At 35.8% G+C, this 21,377-nt stretch overlaps 1 protein-coding gene across 3 annotated transcripts; it reads right to left on the reverse strand.

Annotated features, from left to right (window-relative positions):
- Positions 1-3,079: 3,079 nt before the first annotated feature.
- On the reverse strand, positions 3,080-20,193 carry sec16b (SEC16 homolog B, endoplasmic reticulum export factor). Of its 3 annotated transcripts, none has more exons than XM_051112734.1 (25): positions 20,077-20,193; positions 18,807-19,100; positions 17,773-17,873; positions 17,587-17,689; positions 17,405-17,495; positions 17,146-17,266; positions 16,871-17,016; positions 16,724-16,785; positions 16,021-16,159; positions 15,653-15,895; positions 13,557-13,654; positions 12,722-12,803; positions 10,273-10,390; positions 10,049-10,160; positions 9,857-9,962; positions 9,373-9,510; positions 9,156-9,263; positions 7,174-7,255; positions 6,628-6,978; positions 6,021-6,049; positions 5,771-5,869; positions 5,579-5,671; positions 4,254-4,350; positions 3,828-3,877; positions 3,080-3,746 (listed from the first exon to the last, which is right to left on the reverse strand). In XM_051112734.1, the coding sequence occupies exons 2-25, from the start codon at positions 19,064-19,066 to the stop codon at positions 3,738-3,740; spliced, it is 2,838 nt and encodes a 945-aa protein (XP_050968691.1). In that variant the 5' UTR covers positions 19,067-19,100; positions 20,077-20,193; the 3' UTR covers positions 3,080-3,737. The 3 variants fall into 3 exon arrangements, with proteins under 3 accessions (XP_050968691.1, XP_050968693.1, XP_050968692.1); XM_051112736.1 differs by having other exon boundaries at positions 6,021-6,044; positions 6,626-6,978; XM_051112735.1 differs by lacking the exon at positions 20,077-20,193 and adding an exon at positions 19,644-19,953.
- Positions 20,194-21,377: the final 1,184 nt, after the last annotated feature.

The following is a 21,377-nucleotide window of genomic DNA, read 5'->3' on the forward strand; positions in this document are numbered from 1 at the left end:
TGTCCTCTGGCTCCTCCTATGGTATCTTAAAGTCCACCATGAAGAGGAAGTGGATTAATTGCACCATTGGTGGACTTGGCGGTGCCAAGGTAAGAAACTCTTCGCATGTGTGGGATGTTTTAATGAATCTTGACATTACATATGCACTATGACAGCTGAGAATAAAGTCTTTACTGGCTCAAAGAGTCTGTAACTCTTCCAAGAGGATCCACTGGATGGTTTCCAGCTAGTATAATTTATTCTGGATGTCTTAATAGCTTCATTATTGCATCAGTTAATTCATTAAGAGTTCCTTCATACCTAAAATAAAACAAGGGCCTCTTAGAATTGATTACATCTGATGTATAATGCAGTTTATATAGGATTGTAACAAATTTTGGTTCTTCTTGGTATCTTGATATTCACTATATCCGAAATTATATTTTTATGTTGGGTAGCAGGATATTATATTCAATTATTTATATTGTTATTTGAGGTTGTAAAATAAAGACTAACTATTTTTCAAGACACTGTATATAAATCTGACTAAACGTGTGCTTTTCTTTGCAAACGTAGATTACACCGACATTTTAATTTGTTCAATAAAGGTCGATGCGCTAAATTCCACTCAAGAAATCATCTGCAATGGCTAAAATAAATGACCTGTGGGATTCAACGGTTTTTAAAGATAATGTCTACATATCAAAACGAAGTCTTCGAAAGATTCTTGTCAGCAAGAGGCATTATCTGACTGTGGAGAGTGACATGACTGTAGCCATTGAAGAGGACATCAGTGCTTCAACCAGTTGCGATGAAAGAGAAAACAAAAAAATGCAAATCCAAGAGAATTCAAAAACATGCCCCCTTCCAAAGAAATTTTCTGAACAATCCTTTGGAAAGGAGAGAGAAGTGGATGTAACTGATGTTAAGGCTGAGCCTGGTTCTGACCCTGAGCCTGGATCTGATTCCGGACGGAATCATGAGCACTTGGAAGCGACCAGCATCACCAATGTACGAGTGAAACGAGAGGTGGATATCGCTGCGCCATGTGAACTGGCAGCTATTCCAAGAGATCAGCAAGAGGCTGTGGGGGATGACCGTGAGGTTGAGGCTGAGGGAAATGGAGCGGACAGCCTGAACTCTTCTCAGAAGCAGGTTTCAAAAAATCAATTTGTGTTTGCAGGCATGAAGAAGCGAGGAATGGAAGGAGATATGGAAAACCGTCCTTACAAATGTCCTTACTGCAGTTGGGCTTTCAAAAAGTCCAGCAACCTGTTGAGCCACATCGATACCCACCAAGGTCTAAAACCACACGTTTGTGACCTGTGTGGGAAGGCCTACTCGCACCAAGGTACTCTTCAGCAGCACAAGCGTCTACACACTGGTGAAAGACCGTACCAATGCCCGTTCTGTGAAAAAAGCTATATTTGGTCTTCTGATTTCCGCAAGCACATCCGAACGCACACCGGAGAGAAGCCATACATCTGTGAGGAATGCGGTAAGGACTTTGTGCGTTCCTCAGACCTAAGGAAGCACGAGCGCAACATGCATACCAACAACAAGCCGTTCCTCTGCAAGCAGTGCGGTAAAACCTTTAACAAACCTCTTTCTCTTCTTCGTCACGAGCGCACGCATTTGGGCGAGAGGCCGTTTGTTTGCCCAGAGTGCGGGAAAGCGTTTGCCCTGGCCAGTCGCATGACAGAGCACAGGAAAATCCACAGCGGCGTGCGTCCCTACACCTGCTCCATTTGCTCTAAAGCTTTCACCAAGTCCTCCAACCTCGCTGAACATCTCACAGTTCACAGTGGAGTGCGGCCACACAAGTGCTCAGAGTGTGGGGTGGCATTTGCCATGGTGTCCCGACTGGTGCGACACCAGCGTATTCACGCAGCTGTGCGCTCTTATCACTGCCAAGGCTGCGATATGTCATTCAACCACCTTGCAGCACTCAGGAAGCACCAGAAACAACATGGTGAGGGCACAATCTTTGTATGCGGGCAGTGCAGTAAATCATTCCCCAAGGATTCCCTGCTTACAGAACACATGCAGAGCCATGCTAAGGCTGCGACTTGCATTACCTAAACCTGCTGATTTTGCACTTATGTAACTGGAGGACAGCAAGTAAGACTGGGTTATTCTATCTATCTGTCTATCAGAATTCAGCCTTAACAACAGTTATATTTAGATTTATTTATCAACATAGTTATAGTTAGAAAACAGAGAGTTGTACCTATTTTAACTTTACCTATGTTAACTTTAGGGAATAGTGGGGACCACTGTTAAAAGATTTTGACTTCAAATAACTTACTGTGTATATTTCTAGTAAAAGAACACACTGTAAACACAATGGTGACCCGTTTGTAAATCGTCAATGGCAGCTGATGGCATCTTGCCAAACAAGGCAGATTCTGTGTGTGTGAGAGAATCAGAGAATGTGATAAGGAATATTGTGAATTCTCTCAGAGGTGTTGCATGCACAGTGCTATTTCAAGTTAGAAAATATGTTGTTAAATCTATATGATATTGCTGTTACCAGGTGGTAGTGCAATATTTTGGTGCTAAATGTATGCAGTGGGGGAAAAAATGTAATTGTATTTGGAAGTTGCTGGGATGGGGCTGGTGGTACATGATACAGTATATGTATATGTTATATAATGAACTAAATTAATTATGAACTGTTACCTCTTCTATATGCAGCTAATATCACTGACTTACATGAGATCACATGCACATGCTGTATAATTGTGACTATCTCATTACCATTACAAACAAAAATGCTGTTTTTCTTTAATTACAAAAAAATGGACAGACTAAATAAAATTCAGTATTAATCAGGATTTATTTGTGAAATGTGGTGTTGGAGACATGGGAGGGTGTTTGAATACTGACTGAATCATGTTATTCTCTCTGTATGTCTTCTTGAGGACACATTTGTCCCTCTGCTGCCAGATCTGCACACTCATGGTAAAAGAAGATGGCATCTTGTCAAATTCCACTGTCCTGCTTTGCAACAAGAGATGTTGGCTCATATTTACATATTTTTAGTTGACTAATTATATTTTTTACTAGTTAATCAAATACATTGACATATACAAAATACTACTGTTTTTTATTTATTTATTTTTTACAGCAAAATTATAGATTTTTTTAAACAGAGATATTGAATAAAACATCAATATCTCCCCCTCTGGAATAAATCAAGGCTGTGACCCACCTGTACAATTACATAATTTCCCACATCTTGGGCCCCAATCTTAAACATCTGAATTGTGAAAAGCTACTTAAATTATTCAAATAATTTTATGTGTGGGGAGGTGGGATGAGGGATGGAAGTGTTACTTGTTGTACTATTTACTGACACTGCTAGCTGTGGAGACGTTTTAAGTTCATGTTTCCATAGATCACAGCACCTTTGCTCAGCACCCACCTCCATCATGTCCCCGGCCCCACAGGGAATGACACAAATCCCTAGAGTCAGCATGAGGAGCTGTGCCTCAGCTGTTCAGTGTCTTCATTCAAAGACGACTGGGCACCAAACCCTTAACAGATTATTTCAAGATCTCTATGTCCTCAGTGTATTTCTGTAACCGCAGATGTTACTGTATATGAACATACAGAAGCTCCTCTGTCCTCCTCTAGGGGAACTGCAGGGGTGTGCCTGAGGTATCCCTTGGCCATGTGAACACTAGTCAGCAGTCACCAGAAAGTCCATCCTTGAGTTCCCCAGCTGGTGATTATTCATCAATTAAGAACCTTAATTAGGGACCCTATAAACAAAACAATAAACCTGAATATTTGCATGACAGCTATGTGAAATATAAAATATATGCAATTAACGGGATTTCTACCTGTGACATGGACCCCTGATACTGACTCATTGTCCCAGACAATTTTTGTCCTGTAAAAAAGAAAAATGTGCTTATATCAGACAAAATTTCCACAACTTTTTCTTAGCTTTTTAAGATCTTTCCTTTTCCAGGCCTAATAATTAGAAATGTAAAATTCACTGTTTCCCTATTTGCATGAATTCACAAACACTGAGAAAACATAACTGACTATGTGATGTGAAAACAAACTGCATTTTATTATCTCTCTTTACTAATTCTGCAAGGGATGTATGATCAACTGCATCAGAGAATCAGAAACAGAACGTCAAGCGCAGTGATTCAGGAAAGGTTTGATTCTGTCAGCTCACACTCATTCAGTGTAACAGTCTCAGAGCTCTGATTTAGTGATGCCAAAACCAGGCACACATACAGACGATCTTTACTCACCACTCCTGGAAAAGGGATTGACTCCACTGAATTGGGGTTGTGATGTCTTTGGGATGGGTGGGGGAGGAGAAGGGAAAGGAAAGTTGGCTGCTGGTTCCTAACAGGAAAGAGACCAAAATTTTGTTAGTTGACTGCAAAGGCTCAGTGAAAAACAGATGAATCATTAAAGGATTAGTTCACTTCCAGAATAAAAATTTCCTGGTAATTTACTCACACCAATGTCATCTGAGATGTTTATGTCTTTCTTTCTTCAGTCAAAAAGAAATTAAGTTTTTAGAAGAAAACATTGCAGGATTTTTCTCTGCACAGTGGACTTCAATGGCAGCCAATGGGTGGAAGGTCCAAACTGCAGTTTCAATGCAGCTTCATGATCCCAGCAGATGAATAAGGGTCTTATCTAGTGAAACCATCAGCCATTAAACAAAAAAAAAACTCCATCTTATTGTCTCTTCCAACTTCAAAATCATCCAACATCGTTTTACCATATTTTATAAAGGGCGTTTGACTTACTCTCACCTACATCACATGTGACCTTTCAAAAGTGACTATGTAATATCTAAAAGTTGAGCTAGTGTAAGCATTTGGTTAAAAAGTATGTACATCTTTTTTTGTTTTTAATCATTTGCTAGATAAGATCTTTATTCTTCGGCTGGAATTGTGTAGAGCCCTTTAAAACTGCACTTAAACTGCATTTTGGTCCTTCAACCCATTAGCTCCCATTGAAGTTCAGTATATGGAGAAAAATCCTGGAATGTTTTCCTCAAAAACCTTCATTTCTTTTCGACTGAGGAAAGGCAGACATGAACATCTTGGATGACATAGGGGTGAGTAAATTATCAGGAAATTTTTATTCTGGAAATGAACTAATCCATTAATACTGTCAGTATACAGTGCTCCTATAAAGTATTTGAATACTTCAGCCATTCTTATATGTCTGTAAAAACACTGTGCTTTATTGTTTTGTTTGAAAACTGTGTGGATAAGGTGTCCAACTGCTTTTTAGGGTCACTGTATGGATGAACAGAAGAAATACATTTACAACTTGGATAGGAGATTTATTAAGTTTAACTGTGTAACTATGACGAATGTAATAAGTGTAACTGAGAATACTAGAAAATTAACTTTAATAGTTGAATTCTTCAAATAATTTTAATTATATAATTATATATTATATAATTTAATTTTGATTCATTTTTATAAATAATAGACTATGGTTTCAGTTTTCCCTATTTTCCACTACACAATCAGTGAATACAGTTTAGATCTCTTGTATCACAAACTTCATTAGTCCGTAAGTTTATGATAGGAAATGTAAGAGCATATACCCTAGGGGTAGGTTTGGGTTCTGGGATTTGTTCTTTTGGGTCTTCTTTAGGCTTAGACTTGAACCAGCCACTGAACCATCCAGATTTAGCAGTCTGTTGAAACCATATAACAATAAAAAAAGAAAAAAAAAAATGAAAGTGTAGTGGGGATCATGTTAATATTTTATGTAATATAAGCCTATTGTATACTACCTTTGCTGATTGTGTGCTGGACTCTCTCTGGTTTTCCTCACTAGGAATTGTCCCGGACTGATTAACACTTCCAACTACAGCGTCATTTTCAGCAGAATCCTGTGTGAATTATACATAGAGGTGATGTGTGCAATTTTTTTGTTAACATACTTCCTCCAATCTCTATTGAAAATGCAGAGATAACTTTACTACGGTTTTTCTCAAATTTAAAAATTACAATTAATATCTCTACAATTAATGTTTTTCTCACCATTATTGCATCAGCAGAAAAGTCACCACCTTAGAAAACAAAATGTAAAAGTTTAGTATTAATAATATTAAATATTTTTAATTCGTGTTGCAAATATAAGATTTAATCATGTTTTTGAAAGAAGTCTTTTATGATCACTAAGACTGCATTTATTTGAGCGAAAATATAGTAAAAACATTAATACTGTGAAATATTATAACAATTTAAAGTTAAACTGATTTCTAATTTAATATATATTTTTGTAAACTGTAATTTATTCCTGTGATGAAAAAGCTGAATTTTGAATCCTTCAAAAACCATTTTGATATGATTATTTGGTTCTCAACAAACATTCTATACTATTATCAGTGTTGATAATGGTTGTGTTGATTAATATTTTTGATTAATTTTGATGATTATTCCTTGACTAATAGAAAGTTCAAAAGAACAGAAAAATAGAACATATTGGAACATTATAAATGTCTTTACTCTCACTTCTCACAAAAATCGTACTGACCCCAAACTTAGAATGGTTGTGTAGAGTACATATACATTATTTTCAAGAAATCATTGAAAAATAATATAGAAATTGTGTCATACTGATTGTATCATCTATAGTTATCTTAACCTGTATTATTGTAGCTTCTTGGTGGTGAAGTAGAAGCAGCAGTGTGAAAGTTATCATTTTTACTGCTGCTATCAAGATTAGAGTAGCTTTGGTCCATTGAAACTTGTGGAGGCCCAGACATTTCCATAGGGAAGACTGGAGGCAGTGTGACTGGCTGCTGGGCCGGGTACAGTGGCACTGGGGCCACGGTCTTAGGAGCCTGTTCCTCAGAAGTGTAAGAGTGGCTCACTGGAGAGTAAGACTCCTGAAAGTGGGCATCAGTGTGCGGGATCATGGATTGAGATGGGTATGAGGGTTCGTCTTCAGCTCCAGCGTGGTTAATGGTATCCGTTTGGAAACCTTCTGTAAAATCTACAGATAAATCATGAGAGAAAACACATTTTTTACTGCATACTGACAAACTGTTAACACGTTTCTCCTGCACATTAACAAAGTTCTAAAATTACAGGCAAAGCTGACAGACTTTTTTGAGTTTCATTGCCACCTAGTGGCTCACAGGAAAGCATTATGGGCACACAGTCAAAAAGATCTAGTAAATGTTTTAACCTGAACACGTGTTACTCTCCTCGTGAGTCCAAGTAGTCTCCCCAATTGCTGACTGATATGTTTCACTACAGTATCTCCCGTCCTAAGAAAATAAACATGTTGCTGAGAGTGGAATCCAAGGGAAAGGTCACCACATTGAGCTCTGTTTATACCTGGTACTAAATCAGACATCCCACCTCTCCCAGAAGGTCCGGGAGATTCCCGCATATTGATAGCCTGATAGCTCCCTGACACCTAGAAATTCTATACAATATTCCAGAAATAGAGCAACAGAGAGATGCCCTGTTTCCAGAGCACTGAAATGCATCTTTTGGTGATTCAACGAATCAAGCTGTCAGCTAAGATGCATTTACCATTTCTACCTGGTATACATGTTTTTTGAAAGTGTCTTATTTTGACCGCTTTTGTTCTATTCTGTTCTATTCTATTCTATTCTATTCTATTCTATTCTATTCTATTCTTCTATTCTATTCTATTCTAGGCACATTATAATACAGTACTATACATTAGGGCTACCTTCCTAAAATGAGTCTGCTATCGAATTCATATCGAATGATCAGATTTTAGCTACAAATACAGTCCAAAACATTTTCACTGAAACTACGTATGGAGGTAAACATAAACAAGTGAAGTCACTCTAATATGCTGATTTATTTAGAATTATCTATGTTGGAAGTAGTTGTGCTGCCAAATATTTTCTGGAACTTGTGATACTTTTTTCAGGATTCTTTGATAAATAAAAAGTAAAAAAAAAAAATGCATTTATTCAAAATATAAATTTTTTCTAACAAAAGTCCTTGCAGTCATTTTTATATACATTTTATATACATATATATATATATATATATAACACTATGCTGAAAAAATGTATTCATTTATTTCAAAAAAAGAAAGAATAAAAAACCCTAAACTTTTGAATGGTAGTGTAAATTGTATATAAGATTTCTATTTGAAATAAATGCTGTTCTATTTAACTTTTTATTCATCAAAGAATCCTGAAAAAATGTATCACAGGCTCCAAAATATATTAAGCAGCACAACTGTTTCCAGCACTAATAATAAATCAGCATATTAGAATGATTTCTGAAGGATCATTTGACACTGACGACTGGAGTAATGATGCTGAAAATAACAGGAATAAATTAGATTTAATGTATATTAAAATAGAGAAACTTTATTTTACAGTGGCATGTGAAAGTTTAGGAACCCCTTACAGAATCAGTGAAAATGATTCACATTTGAACAGGATGAAGATATTCAAATTTTTCTTTTTTTGTTGAAATATAATTTTAAGCACAATTTACCTTGATCTTCAAATTCAAAAAGTTTTCACCCCCTGGCTCCTCATGCATCGTGTTTCCTTCTGGAGCATTATTAATAGTATTAATAACCAAGGGTTCCTAAACTTTTGAAGGGGGTTATTTTCTTGTGGACTATATGTAAACATCTTTTATGTAAAATATCTTACTTACGACATTACTAAATGAATGATCTCTCTTATTTTGTTACAATTATTCACATTTTCACAGATTCTGCAAGGGGTGTGCAAACTTTTGCATACCACTGTACATCATAGATTTCACAATTTAAAAAAAACAAATCTGTATTTTTGATCAAATAAACGCAGCCTTGATGAGCATAAGAAAGCACAAGATGCATATATATATATATATATATATATATATATATATAGATAGATAGATAGATAGATAGATATATATATATATATATATATATATCACGTAGACACACTAAAAAAGGCGTAAACTGCTGTCTGTCCTGGCTGACCTCTTGTGACCATATCGCTCAAGACCAGGTATAAACAGGACCTGAAGGTGAGCAAGCGCCATGGGCTATGGAAAATGATAGTGTGGTCTGTATATTGAGTTCCATATGAATGTTATTTAGTCTTACTATAAACAGTCCTACTAATCTTAAAGTGGCCTAATGACTATCATATATACTACAATCTTTGGGTTTACCAGCATAGTCCGGTGTCTGCAGCGCATTTGCACCAGCCAGTCGGGATCCAGGAAAGGCTGCCCTGTGTCACTGAGCTGTGCCTCAGAGAACTTTAATCTGTCCACCAACTGTGGTAGGAAATAAATCAGGCAGCTCACAAAACACTTTTCAGTACATACACAAGATGAACAAAACTTCAGCATTGGTGTTAGCACTGTATGTACAGGTGTGTTTTACTTTAATAAGCACTCCAAGCAGCACCACATGGGGTTCCTCTATCTTGAGCAGAGCTTTTGCTACCAGCTCACAATAGTGGAAGGCCTGAGAAACCAGACCACAGTCCAGCAACCGGCATGCATATAGGAATTTATACACCTACACAGAACACAACACAATTAAAATCTATGCAATAGATAAAACATACAACATGAACACACACTAAACCATAGTAATACATAAAGAATAAATGTGAAACAGTCATAATCTGAATGATTTTAAAATTAAGGTCTGACATAAATTAGCATAGACAGTGGGGTCCAGAATGCTGAGACCACATTGAACAATTTAAAACAATGAAAAGTTAATTAAAAAAAAAAAAAAGTTGAAATTAAAATATAAAATGTCATTTTGATCAATTTTATTTACATTCCATAAAATTAAAATTAAAATTAGAATAAGCTAAGATTTGCTAAGATTCCTGTAGTTAATGTATGAATATTACCTGAAAAGCAGGAATGAAAAATTCAGCATTTCCAAGCCTCTGGCAGTACTCAAAGAGTTCAGTACAGCGAATGGCAGAGTTGTGACAGAACTTGGAAAACAGAACACTGCAATCAAAGAATTACATGGAAAAGCCATTTATATTCAGGAACTCAGTCGTTTAAATATCTTTGTGTTCATCCTGAATCCTTACCTTTGCCTGCTGCCTAGAAGCACAAGGCGTTCTGATTTATTTGTGTACCAGCCAAAGGGACATTGAGCCGTGAGGTAACAGATCTGGGAGGCATACAGCATATCCCTGGAGGCTGAGATGAGAACATAAAGTCAAGTTCTACTTCAAGAATCATTTGATATTAAACCAAAATATCACAGAACATAGAAGGAGATGGCTATTTCTAGAATTGGACTAGACATTACCTAAGGTATCACCCATGGTGATGATGGACCTGTGATGTGTAATGGGGTTTCCTGTCTCATTGGACAGCAAAACAGCCAAGTGTGGTCGCCAGTCTCCCCATTTCTCACGACTCCAGGACTGAAAAGTGGAATTTGGGAGCATAATGAAAAAATTAGAAGAGAAAGCCAGAGAAGATAATTTAAACAAGGGTTTTCACATGAGGTGTGACTGGAGGGATCTGTTTTACACTTCTTTTTAAAGGAATAGGTCATTCAAAATTTAAATTCTGTCATTATTAGCTCACTGTCTTGTCGTTCCAAATCTATATGCTGTTGTTTTTTTGATAAAGCATAAAATGGGAATTTTTACAGAATTGCACAGCTCTTGCCAGTGCATTTATCAAAAGGACAAAACCACTATGGAAGCATTACATTCCAAATACACTACTGTTCAAAAGTTCGTGGTTGGTAAAATTTTTTGATGTGTCTAAAAAAAAGTCTCTCATTCTCTCCGGGCTGCATTTATTAGATCAGAAATATAGTACAAAACAGTTATATTTTAAAACATTTTAAAAGTTAAATAATCCTGCAGAAACACTTTAATATAATACAAGTGTAAATAAGATACGGTACCTTGCAAAAGTATTCATACCCCTTCATATTCTTCACATTTAATTATGTTGCCGTCTTATGTTAAACTGCTTTAAATTACTTTTTTCCCACACATCAGTTTACACTCTACACACCATAATGACAAAACAAAAAACTGGTTTTTAATATTTACAAATTTATTAGAAATAATAAACTTGATGATTCCATTCCATAAATATGCATACCCTTATCTGGGACATCTGAAATTTAGCTCAGGAGCATTAATATTGCTTGTAGATGTTACTACATTTCGAGTGATGTTAACCTGTGGCAAATTCAATTGAATGAGTATGATTTGGAAAGGGACACAAGTCTTAATAAAAAGCCTAACAGCTGAAAATGGATATTAGAAAAAAAACCAGACCCTGAGGGAAAAAAAACTGCCTGTAGAGCTCAAAGACAGGATTGCATCAAGGCACAGATCTGTTGAAGAGTTCAGAAAAAATTTGGCTGTATTAAAGTTTCACAGAAGCATGTAGTCTCCGTTAGCCTTAACTGAAAAAGTCTGAAACAACCAGGACTCTTCCTAGAGCTGGCCTTCTGGCCAAACTGAGCAAATGATGGAGAATGGATTTGGTTAGAGTGGTGACCAAAATCCTGATGGTCACTCTAGATGAGCTCCATGATCATATGTGGAGATACAGAAACCTACAGAACCTAAAGTTTGGCAGGACTCAATTCTCTCCTCAGTGAAGACACACGAAAACACACTTGGAATTTGCAAAAAAAAAAAGCACCTAAAGGACCCTCAGACTGTGAGAAACAAGATTTTTCTGGTCTGAACCTCAATTCCAAGCATCATGCATGGAGGAAACCAAGCGCTGCTCATCACCTGGAAAATACCGGACTCATCAGAGTAAGGAAAGCTCAACACAGCAAAATATAGAGATAGCTTCAATGAAAACCCAGTCCAGAACATTCAGAACGTCAGACTGGGCAGAAGGTTCACATTCCAACAGGACAATGACCCAAACACAAAGCAAGAGTGGCTTATAAACAACTCTGTGAATGTCCTTGAGTGGCCCAGCCATAGCCTGGGCTTGAATCCAATCAAACCATTATGGAGAAACCTGAAAATGTGTGTCTACCCCCATCCAACCTGACAGAGCTTGAGAGGTGAAAAGGAAGAGGAAGAATGGCGGATAATTGCCAAATGTTGATGTGCAAATTTTGTCACATCATACCCAAAAAGACTCGAGGCTGTAAAGGTGCTTCGGCTAAGTAATTAGTTAAGGGTATGAATAGTTATGCAATGTACTTATTTCAGTTTTTATTTTTAATAAATTTACAAAGTTGTGACAAATCTGTTTCTGCTTGGTCATAATGGTGTATTGAGTGTAGATTAATGGGAAAAAAAAAGCAATTTAAAGCATTTTAACATAAGGCAGCAACATAAAATGTGAAAAAAATGAAGTGGCATGAATACTTTTGCAAGGCACTGTACATTAATATAAAGTGCTTAATGAATATTTCTTATTATTGTGTTGCTTAATATTTTTGTTAAATTTTCACCACATTTTCTGGTGAATAAAAAGTTCAAAAGAAAATAATTTGTTTTACATTTTTTATCTTTTTTTAACAAAAATATGTATTTAATACAATTTCTCAAAGAAACAACAGTGGGTCTAGCCTGTCTCCATATCAACAATCGGCATGATGAAGTTACTGCAAGGTGTTGCGTTTTATGAACTGTGTAAAAATTCTTCACATTTCTCATTTGACACTTCACAGATCAAATAACAACAAAAGGGTTTAGAACAACATGAGAACATTAAATTGCCCAATAAACAGAATATGAGCACAAAGTGTTAAAAATTACCATGGAAACAGCTGGGATCCTCCCAGAGAGCATCTGAAAGAGGGTTTGCAGAGGGTCGCTGGGAGCCAGACTGCCCGTAAACCTGTCAAACACATACATAAATATTCAATCTGCTATGACATAGATCTTTGCTTGGCACAAGAGTATCCTGTGACAACTATGCACATAACATGCATGCTCTAACGTATTAGTCAGTAAGTTTATTACGTACATATCAACAAAAACATTACCTTCTTAATTCAAAACATAGCCCAAAAGAGGCATGAAAGGCATTTCCATGAAATGAAACCAGCTAAACCAGTTAGGTCTCACTCAGAAGTGAACTTGGATCCTTTCGCTGGTATCCTCATGAGCATGTGTAAATATAACTCATTTACTGTACTGTTTTCTGGGCTTGCTATTTTACTATTGGGATTGCTACCAATTTATACAATGGGTATCTTCTCCATGAGACATTTTTCACCGCACGCCAGTACTAATGATGAAACAGATATCAGACTGCTCAGAACTAGAACTAGCAACTGCCAGGATGTATAAATATAACCTTGACCTATCCGTCTTCACTCACTGTATATTTGATCTGACCTCATACCAGGGTGTTTACAGAGTGTAAAATGTGTAACTGCAATGAAAATGCTTGCATAAACCAATCAAAGCTTAATGGATTTCATAGAGACATGACACTGTGACATGAACAGATGATTTAGGGATTCGTCCTATTTAAAAACATGACTGATTGTGGCAGTTATTGATGGGGAGTGGTTAATGCCAAAATGCACGGGCTGATGTCCTTCTGCCAATAGCTGTGTCAGTCATCTTTTACAGTGCTACAAACCTGCTCAGCACTGTGCTGTAGGATCTGCTGTCCATTTTGCTGGCCAGAAATAAAGCATGACCCCAAAGACCACTCTGCATGGCTGACTCTAGCGCCTCCTGAAGGGGGTAAGAAGAGGGGAGAGAAGATCTGACAAGTGAGAGCTAAAAAAGATTATTGCAAGTGAGGCATGGTACTGGACACTATATAAAAAAGGGTATTAAAAATAAAAAAATAAAAATACAATTTTTTTAGCGAGTATATACAGTTGAGGTCAAAAGTTTACATACACCTTGCAGAGTCTGCAAAATGTTAATTATTTTGCCAAAATAATAGGGATTTTACAAAATGCATGTTATTTTTTATTTAGTACTGACCTGTAAGACATTTCACATAAAAGACATTTACATATAGTCCACAAGAGAAAACAATAGTTGAATTTATAAAAATGATTGAAAATGATCAAAAATTATCATTATCAAAATTATATACGCTTGATTCTTAATAATGTGTTGTAACCTAAAATGATCCACAGCGTTTGTTTTTTAGTGATAGTTGTTCATGAGTCCCCTGTTTGTACTGAACAGTTAAGCTTCCCGCTGTTCTTCAGTAAAATCTTTCAGGTCCCACAAATTCTTTTGAACCCTTTCCAACTATGGCTGTATGATTTTTCACACTGAGGACAACTGAGAGACTCATATGCAACTATTACAGAAGGTTCAAACACTCACTAGTGCTTCAGAAGGAAGCACTATGCATTAAGAGCCGGGGGGTGAAAACTTTTTTTAATTTGAAGATCAGGGTAATTTTAACTTATTTTGTCTTCTGGAAAACATGTAAGTATCTTCTGAAGGGCTGTACTAAATGAAAAAATATGATATTTAGGCAAAATAAGAAAAATGAATACATCTTCATTTTGTCCAAAAGTTTACACCCCTGGCTCTTAATGCATCATTTTTTTCTTTTTGGAGCATCAGTTTGCGTTTGAACCTTCTGTAATAGTTGCATATGAGACCCTCAGTTGTCCTCAGTGTGAAAAGATTGATCTCAAAATCATACAGTCATTGTTGGAAAGGCTTCAAATACACAAAAATGCTGAAAACCCAAAGAATTTGTGGTACCTGAAGAATCAGAACGGGGTCATTTTTATAAATTCACCTATAATATTCTCTTGTGGACTATATATAAATGTCTTTTATGTGAAATATCTTAAATAAAAAATAACATACATTTTGTATGATCCCTTTTATTTTTGTAAAATAATTAGCATTTTGCAGATTCTGCAAGGTGTATGTAAACTTTAGACCTCAACTGTATACTACCATTGAAATGTTTGACGTCAGTAAGTTTCCTTTTTTTAAGAAATAAAGGTTTCTTCAGCATCAAAACAGCATATTAGAGTGAAGTCTAAAGGATTATGTGACACTGTTGACCAGAGTAATGACTGTTGAAAAGAAACAGCAATTAAAAAATTAAAAAAATTATCAAAATAGAAAACAGTTATTTTAAATTGTAGCAAATATTTCTGTTTTCGCTGTGATCGATTTTGAATAAAAATGGGCCTTGGTGAGCATAAGAGAATTTTTTCAAAAACATAAATTCAAACTTTTTAATGGTATTGTACATATTTACATTGTACAATGTGTTTCTCTTATTCACCTCATTCTTTAATGCAGAAGTTAGCTTATAGGTGAGACTTACGGTTCATTAGCTGCTATAGGGAAATAATGAGAAGAATAACAACGTTCGGTAAACGGTAAAACTCTTTGCACTACAATCCATTGTGTTCATAATAAAGATAAAACATTACATTAATATGGCAAGACACACTAATTTGCAATATCAAAAAGCAATATCATTTCAAATATCATAAAAATAGCTGGACGCGGGTGAGACTGGAAGCCAGACCCATGAAATTTAGAAATGGCCGCGTCCACTCTTACGGGAAAAAATAAGGTGGATAGGAACTGTATTAAAAGAAGAATGAATGAATGTTAGGAGAAGCCTCTAATTATGTCCCACCAAAATGTCCATTTTCAGTAGAAAAAAATGACAACAAAAAAAAAAAAAATGTAAAAAAAACTTAGATGTAGACACTTTTCAATAAAAGCATTAACCTTCTTTCTGCCGGACAGCAGTAGTTTTGTGTATTTCTGAAGGTTTTGTTCTGCAGCCTCTTTGTCAGTTGGTGGATATCCAGTCAGAAGGTCGGCAAAGTTAAGGGGCTCTTTTTCTGGTGTGGGTGTTTCACTCAGATCAATGAGAGTTTCTCCATCGGCAGGGTCACCAGAGGTCCCACACGCACCCAAAGAACTGGAGTCCCTCATCAGCAGTTCTGCAACATCTGAACCAATGATTCTCTACATAACACCAAAACATACTCACATTACTGGTGTACAAGGGACACACAAACAAGGCTGAAAAGAATGGTCTTCAGATTTATTAAGAGATTAGATGACTAAGCGTAATGAGTAATGAGACTTACTCCATTCTGTCTGCACAGCAAAATTAGAAGATGCCACAAGAGGGCAGCAGAAGTGGCATCTTCTAATTTCTCATCCTTCAGACATTTTTCTGACATTTGGAGGGCAAAGTTAATGGCATCCACCTTATGCAAATCATCCCTTTAAGAAAAAAAGTTAAGTGCAGTTAAATCTAGTTAAGCAGCTTCATTTAGCCAACAAAATCTGATTACTTATTATCCTCCATACAAAGGGCAATAATTGGGTTCTAAAAGTAGAAGTCCCATTTATTTTCTCCTTAGAGGAGAACAGATTTTTAAATGATTTCTTTTATATAAACCTTAAAAGACAGGGCTACTATGAGCTATGAGGTTGTTAATAGATGGTTTAAGCTTTCAGCCCACATTTATTTCAAGTAAAATGTTCTTCTTTGAATTTATCAAAAAATCCTGGAGAATTTTGTTCCTCTCTTTCCACATAAATTTTAAGCAGCATAACGTTCATAAGTTCAACACTGTTTTTTAATCAATTACAAATTTGGTTTCTATATCTATAATAAACTTCATCAATATTTATATTTTTATTTTTTATGTCATTGTTATTTGCAATGTTTCATGGGATCACAGTCAATTCCTATACAGTCTATTCCTATCCATATAAAGCTTTCAGACTGGATTAATGTCTTGCAAATAATTATTATGAGAGGGATATTTTGGGATATCATACCTAGCCAGTGGTCCAGGAAAGTCTCTCATATCCTGCTGTTCATGAGTGTCACAGAGAATTACCTGTAATCATTAAAACATCTATTTAATCCACCATAATACCTCATATTATGCCTTAAAATTCATGTTTGTACCATGTCTCTATTACCTCCAGACTGTGGAGTTCCACTTGAGCAGGCTCACCCTCAGAGGCAAGGGCTGGACTGACCCATACCAGCTGACCTGCAGGCCCAAAGCTCACTGCCACATGAGGGATGCAGAACTTCAGTGGAGCTACCTCCATGCGTACAGCATCTAAATCAAACGACCAAATTAACCACAGTCCACTGACCAACCAGATTTGGGTAATGTAACTAACTGCTGTATAAAAGAAAATGAACAAAGCAGTAAAGTTCAGTGTTAAGGACCCTGGTTGTGACAAACCTGTGTGAGATATGAGCTCAGGCTCACTCTGTTCAGCTCCATTTATGTACTGGCTGAGCTCATAGCTGCTCGAGGACAGACCTGACGCTTTAGAGTTGGCAAGAGCTCCACTATCATATACCTACAGAAGTAATAACAAAACAGCCTCAGTGATAATCAAAAAGAGGTGGAAAATATACACTATTGTTTAAAAGTTTAGGGTACACTACAATTTCACAATGAAGTCTTTACAAATGAAAAGCAATTTTTGGAAACAAACCTCTACGGTTCGATCTCCATTTTCCATACTTTCTCTGTGCTGTCTCTCTGAGACACCATGGTCATAATAACTGTCTGTTCTTTGGCTATAGCTGTTAAATTAATGGGTAAGGTCACTTTATATGAAATCAAATTTCAGGCATGACAGAGCATATAATGTATGAGTATATGCCATCAACAGACCCCTGCTGATCTAAGTATGAAGCTCTTGCTGATTCCTGCTGCAGTCCTCTGCCCTGATACCCCTCTGTTCTCCAACCATCTGTGTGGCTCCAGCCACCACCATCTACAAAACACAAATGGGCTGAACATGAGCTTGAATTTAGGTGAGAATTAAAAGCTGAGAGCATAAAATTGAATATTATGTACCTGGGGAGCTGTATTGTGATCTGTGATAACTATGATAATCATAATACCCGTAGTCTTCTCTGTAGGGCCAGTAGCTGGAGGCAGGGTAGTCATACTCTTGCCTGAACAGATATTAGCAGTTAGATTAGGGATTTTAGACTGTGCTCAGTCAATGAAGAATAATAACAAACAAGTTGTCAGGTCTTTCCATATATTAATATTAAATACTGTTCACGAGATTGCAGTCAATATAAGTCTCGTATGCTCACCAAGGTTGGATTTATTTTTTTATCAAAAATACAGTAAAAAGTAATATTGTGAAATATTAAAGTTTAAAATAATGGTTTTATTTCAATGTAATCTCTTTCTATTTAATTTAATTTCTTTCTTGTTGAATTTGTTGAAACTGTGATTCTTGTCAGGATTCTTTTTTTGTAAAAATGTAAAAGTTTGTGTTGTCACTTTTTATCAATTTAATGCATTCTTGCAAATAAAATAAATGGTAATTTCTTAAAAAAAATCTTACTGACCTTACACTTTAAAAGGTAAGTGCAATTTTAAAATAATACATACTAAAAAGTGTCTTAAGCATTTTTGTCTTTATTTTGGGTAAAAAAAAAACATATGAACATGCAAACATACTTTTAACGTCTTAAAATTTAACAAAGTGGCAAAATTATATCAATTATTATTAATTATTAAGACACTGTTACTTTTCTAGCATGTTCATGTGTCACAATGTGTTTTTTTCTTTTCTTATTGTAGACTTCATCTCACCTTATAATACTACCTTAGTATAATTTTTATTCTGTGAAAGTACCTTAAAACAATACAAAAAGTATACTGATGTTTATGCCAGTAGCATGCCAGTGTATTGTGGTTTATGCCAATAGCCAACTTTAAGGAAAAACAAACAGTAATTCAGCAAGATATATAATATTATATATATATATATATATATATATATATTTAACATTTACATGTTTATAGGAAAATAAAGCAATAAACTACTTTTTAAGAAAAAAAATTGCTGCATTTTTGCTGATTTACTGTACCTGGAGTGTGGTCTGAAGTGTAATGGTTGATTTGATGCATAAGCATTGCTATATCCAGGAATATACTCTGGTTTAGGAGGAGGACTGGCCATGTAGCTTCCATAGCGAGGATCCACATGGGGCCACTGTCTGTCTCTCCCTCTCGGGTCTGTAGGTGGGTAGTAATACGGTGTTTGGTGGGAGGATCTGTAGTGGTCGTCTCTGTCACTAGACTGGTACTGATAGCCTGGCGTGTGCCAGCCTTGCCCTCTGGGCTCCATCACGAGACACAGTGCCAGATAAACTTAAAGCAAACTGCAGTTACACAAACAAAAGTCAGCTGTTAGATGAGAACAGGGGAGGATTTTGTCTGCTGTAAGTTAAATGTTATCAGTGAGCATACAGAGGCTGTTTATCAGGAAGAGAGCAGTAAATCAAAAACAACCTTTGTTTTCAGTCTGTCAGTATTTGAGTGGTAACTTTTGATAAACGTAAAAGACATCAGTATGAGATTTGAAAATCAGTCCCGCTTTATATTAGGTGTTTTTTAGTTCTATGTACTTAAAAAATAGTGTTAATGGTTAGGTTAAGAGTGGTTAGGGTCAACTGTGTAATTATAGATTACAGAAGTTTACAAACAGATGTAAGACAAGTACAACGATAAAACATGTATCTACACAATTAGTGCCACAATAGTAGTTTATATAAAGCTTGTCCCAAAAACTTGATGTGACGGTGATGTACGCAAAATGTACGTAGAAAGGAAACTTACTGTAAGTTTAATGTTTTTAATATATTAAACATAATTGACACTAGCATTAAAAACACTTCCTCATAATTAGCTTTCAAATAACTCACAGGTTTCTATTTGAGATGTTTTCCATACACACACTCGCTGTTGACTGTGTGTTGTGTCCTGTCATAGTTTCAAAGTGCACATGCCACATCATTTCAGATCACAACACAAACAAAGTTGAACCATGAACCTGCTTTACTGTAGTCTCAAAGTCTCTCCTTATGTTTTTCTGCCTTTCTACCTTTAAAATGGGATGAAGAACTCAAGGGAGGCATAATACACCTTGTATTTGATTAACCTCTTTGTGGCTATTCTAAGCAGCTGTTCTCAGCCCTATGCAACAGCTGGACATCGGCATTTATTATCTGTAGTCTAAATACATAACTAAAGCCATAATTTTGTGTAAAAGAACACTAATACACTTTTAAACATAAAAATAAGTTACTTTACACACAAAATAACGGTAAATGTGAAATAAATCAAAGCAGGACTTACAGTGTGTTTGCATACAGAGGTTTGACAGGCGACTTGGGCTTTCTGAACTCACTCCCATATTTGGAATATTCAAAGTTGCCACGTCGTGCGGAATCATCGCGCACAGACTCGGGAGCTGCTCGGACGAACATTGGAGGAACACAGTATTTACACACGGGAGGAGATCATTGCCATGTTAAGAAGGGCAAAATTGTGCAGTTATGCATTCAAATAATTAAAGAAAAAAAAATGAATGTGAACCTTTTCAACCACTTCTCACTGGTGATTCTTTAGACATTTGATTTAGAAAAAAAAAAAATAATCTGTGTTTTTTAATCTGTGTATATTGGCAAATGTAAGCCCTTTCACACCAAAAGCCTCAAGCTGAAGGAAAAGTGAATTCACGTCTGTACAGCTAATAAACTAACAAATGTTAGTTTATTAGCTGTTAGTTTATCTTGAGCAACAAATGTTAGTTTATCTTGAGCAATTTTTGCTTATTAGTATGGTTGATTTGGATCATCGATGGTCAGCAACAAGACACTGGTTAATAAAATGGGATTAAATACATAGAGGACATTTGTATTATTAAATACATTTAATATTTTGAGTTGCGTCATATTTTGAGTTGCATTTTACTGTTTTTATTCTTTTTGAGGAATACTGAATACTGAGTTATAAATGCATGTTCACATTAATTTTAGAACTAAAGTATCCTACTCCTGATTTCTCTCAACATGGGCACAGGAGAGCTTTCAATCAATAATGTTATAACCACAGTTTTACTACACATACAATGGTTTAACTATGGTTTGTGTTGCAAAGCCATAGCTAATTTGTGGTTACCGTGGTAGTAACTATAGTAACCATGTTTTTTTTTTTTTAAACCAGTGTTAAGAAGGCTAGTAAATACTGCGATACACTGGCTAATTAATTGAAATGTAAAACTTCTAAACTAGAATGTATTTTAAACTAGTTTTGCACTTTAAAACTACGCAAATGTTCTACATTTATATTCTAGCTTATTTAACCTTTATTCAGCTAATTTATATCATATACAGTACATGGTTTACTCAGAATGTTTCTCATTGAAGTTTCACAATGAATTAATCCGCCACCAGATGTCACTTTAACCACGATGATCGCTCATATCCGTCGTTTGGAAAGATTTCTTTGCTGGCAACATTTATTATTTAAATGTTTAAAAAGCATATTTTGGTGATGTCCTACAAATCAATGTGCATGCAAAATATTTAGAAAATATATTAAGATAGTTTAATAGTAACTCCACTAAGGTTAATAGAGTTGTCGCTCTTTGTTGG

This window comes from Labeo rohita, chromosome 6, assembly GCF_022985175.1.
Source record: "Labeo rohita strain BAU-BD-2019 chromosome 6, IGBB_LRoh.1.0, whole genome shotgun sequence".
Lineage (NCBI taxonomy): Eukaryota > Metazoa > Chordata > Actinopteri > Cypriniformes > Cyprinidae > Labeo > Labeo rohita.

Excerpts from the sequence above, each read along its gene's own strand:
- sec16b (XM_051112734.1), bottom strand. The coding sequence starts at position 19,066 with ATGGAGCCCAGAGGGCAAGGCTGGCACACGCCAGGCTATCAGTACCAG. Across the intron at positions 17,267-17,404 it reads ATGGAGATCGAACCGTAGAG|GTATATGATAGTGGAGCTCT; the intron begins GTTTGTTTCCAA and ends TTACTTCTGTAG. Across the intron at positions 6,979-7,173 it reads GGAGAGTAACACGTGTTCAG|ATTTTACAGAAGGTTTCCAA; the intron begins GTTAAAACATTT and ends ATTTATCTGTAG.